At 47.7% G+C, this 2,702-nt stretch overlaps 1 protein-coding gene across 1 annotated transcript; it reads right to left on the reverse strand.

Moving 5' to 3' along the window:
- Positions 1 to 950: 950 nt before the first annotated feature.
- Positions 951 to 1,587, reverse strand: LOC144715807 (uncharacterized). Its single transcript, XM_078590811.1, has one exon. The coding sequence runs from the start codon at positions 1,547 to 1,549 to the stop codon at positions 1,061 to 1,063; it is 489 nt and encodes a 162-aa protein (XP_078446937.1). The 5' UTR covers positions 1,550 to 1,587; the 3' UTR covers positions 951 to 1,060.
- Between the last annotated feature and the right edge of the window lie 1,115 nt (positions 1,588 to 2,702).

Raw genomic sequence — 2,702 nt, forward strand, 5'->3', positions numbered from 1 at the left:
GGTTTGGTATTCGGTCCGATTAGACATGTGAACCGTAACCAGATTGGATCTTTGGTCAACCCTATAAGGCTGATCGTTGGTCCGATTCTGTCCAGTCAGACCAAACTTTGGTTTGACCGTGACCTTCCCTAATTTCCCGTCTGGGAGCGATGTTTTTCATCCCGGGACGAAAAAACTGTGCAGCCCACGTTTGTGCACCTTAGTGGTGGGAATTGAACAATAAGTTTGAGTCTGGGAAAACCACATTATTGGAGGAAATCAATATATTGAGCATCAGATCAAGAAACTTTTGTTTATTCTAAGGAAGCAACAGTGATGTGTAGAGAGATTGACAAGCTGAAATGTAGGAAAGAAGGTGACGAGAGAGAGATACAGACATATATAAATAGATAGATGGATAGATTACGTTGATGTCGGAGAGACCGATCAATGGAAAGAGAGATGGTAGTAGGTAGACACAGATGAATGTAGAAAGAGGTAATAGAGGGACAGATCGATGAAAAGAGGCAAGGAAAGACTCAAAGGTGGAGAAAAGGTAACGAGAGAGACGTAGAGATAGATTGATAGAAATCGAGATGTAGAGAGAAGACGAAGTTAGAGAGCTAGATAGATAGAGGGAGACGTAGGGAAAACAGAATTACATGCTCTGAAATTGACGGAGAGAGAGAGATGCCAGAAAAAAAAAACACTACCTGTTTATTGTTTGAACAAAACTGTCGATCATCCTCTTCATGCATCTCCTTTGCTTAGTAAAAGTACTGTTAGAGATGAAGGATTACCATTAAATCTACAATACTTAAATTAACGAAATCGGCGTATCTCTCGTCTATTCTCTCTCTGCATGCACCCGACACGGCCATCGATCTTAAAATCTGAGCCATATTTGACAACTTAAACTACACTTCATTCCTTCCGTCTTGTCCAAGAAGAGAGAAAAGGAGAGGTGGGCATGCAAAACGAATCGTAAACTTCTCTCTGTGCAACCTATTCGCTACGGCATGTACACAGCAAATGAAAGAATCGTGAAGAGAACAGTCCCAAGAAAGGGAACGGAGCAGAATCAATGAAAGCAATCGACGAGGCCGAGGCTGAGGCGGAGATTGAGGGGGTGCAAGTCGAGCTGCTTGGGCGAAGGAAACGTGTTCAAGTCGAGGTCTAAGCAGACCGAATCCCCGCAGCCGGTCTCCCCGCCGCGCTCAATCTCCGCGCAGCGGCGCGCGAAGGACTCGGCGGCGGCGCGGTGGCGTCGCATGTGGCCGCCGAGGGCCTGGCCCATGGAGAATTCCAGCCCACAGATGGGGCACTCGTGCAACTTCGGCTTCCCCGGCGCGGCTATCTTCTCTCCCGGCAAGCGCGGCTTCCTGTGGCTCGCCCGGTGTCCCCCCAACGCCTGAAAAGACGCGAACTGCCGATTGCACGTCTTGCACCCAAACAACCGCCCCCCCTTCCGCGGAACGCCGGAAAACAACATCAGAACTCGCTCTTCTCCTCCTTCCTCCTCCGTTCTACTTCTCTTCTTCATTCTCTCTCTCCCTCCATCTTTCTTCATCTGGGTTCCTCTTATAGCTCTCCGATCTCTTCTCACGTAGGAATGGGGATAGAAATAGGGTAGATAAAGAGAGAGAGAGTGTTTGACACGGTTACTTTGAAGGGAAGACACCAAACTGCGGACGACGACTCCAAGACTCCAAATGGGTGGGGGGTAAAGCGCTCTAGAAGCCCGCTGATTTCTGGTCGTTTTTGCCTCCACATACGTACCGTATTTCGTTGGACTGTTTTAAGGATATTTCCTCGATACTCACTTCACGCGTGAAGTCGGAATCTTCTTTGACTTGGGTGCAAAAAAAGCGATGGCGACCAGAGAACGAAGGGCTTCTGTCCATACTAACGAAACAGGCGAGCTCGTTTTGATCACGGACTCTCTCTTTCTCTCTCTCTGTTGACATGAGAAAGCTGGAAAATTGGAATAAGTGGACGTTGGGTGTTGGCTTTGACTTACTGTGTTTTTATGAGGGTTTTTACGGCACAACAAGCTTAGCATGCACGGAGGGCTTGAGTGAACGCGGTTGCCTCGCCCCGGCTTGTGGGTTGTCTGAAGCATGCAAGCAGGAAGTTCGTCAAGCAAGAAAGGGATGGAAAAAGCTGTGGCCTATCGTCGGTGAGTTATTTATGGGTATCGTCGGCGTATTGAAGCTTTGTCGAGCCGCACAGGGCCCGCGAAGTCATGAATTTGGGGTTAATTAAATGCCCAGAGAGTAGGCTTAAAAATAACCAAACGCTGGAAACTGGGAGAGACAGAATGGGGAAGGGGAAGAGAGAGAGAGAGAGAGAGAGAGAGAGAGAGAGAGAGAGAGAGAGAGAGAGAGAGAGAGAGAGAGAGAGAGAGAGAGAGAGAGAGAGAGAGAGAGAGAGAGAGAGAGAGGAGAAAGGGAAGGAGAGTGGGAGAATTTAGCTACTTAATCTCATTTCTGTTCAGAAATTAACTAACTTACCTCATTATGATATACACTTTGATGATGATGTTGAACATTGGAGCACACCTGTAGGTGCCATGATGGCGGAATAGGTCACCTTAGCTCCTTTGATCTTATCTGGTGTCTATGGAATGACTCCAGCAAGCATGTGGCTCCCTCTATGGTTCAAGGACCTGGAAGGCCAAGTAAGCACCTCAAAAATAGGGACTAACCATAATGCCCCTTAAC

This window comes from Wolffia australiana, chromosome 19 (assembly GCF_029677425.1).
Source record: "Wolffia australiana isolate 7733 chromosome 19, ASM2967742v1".
Classification (NCBI taxonomy): domain Eukaryota; kingdom Viridiplantae; phylum Streptophyta; class Magnoliopsida; order Alismatales; family Araceae; genus Wolffia; species Wolffia australiana.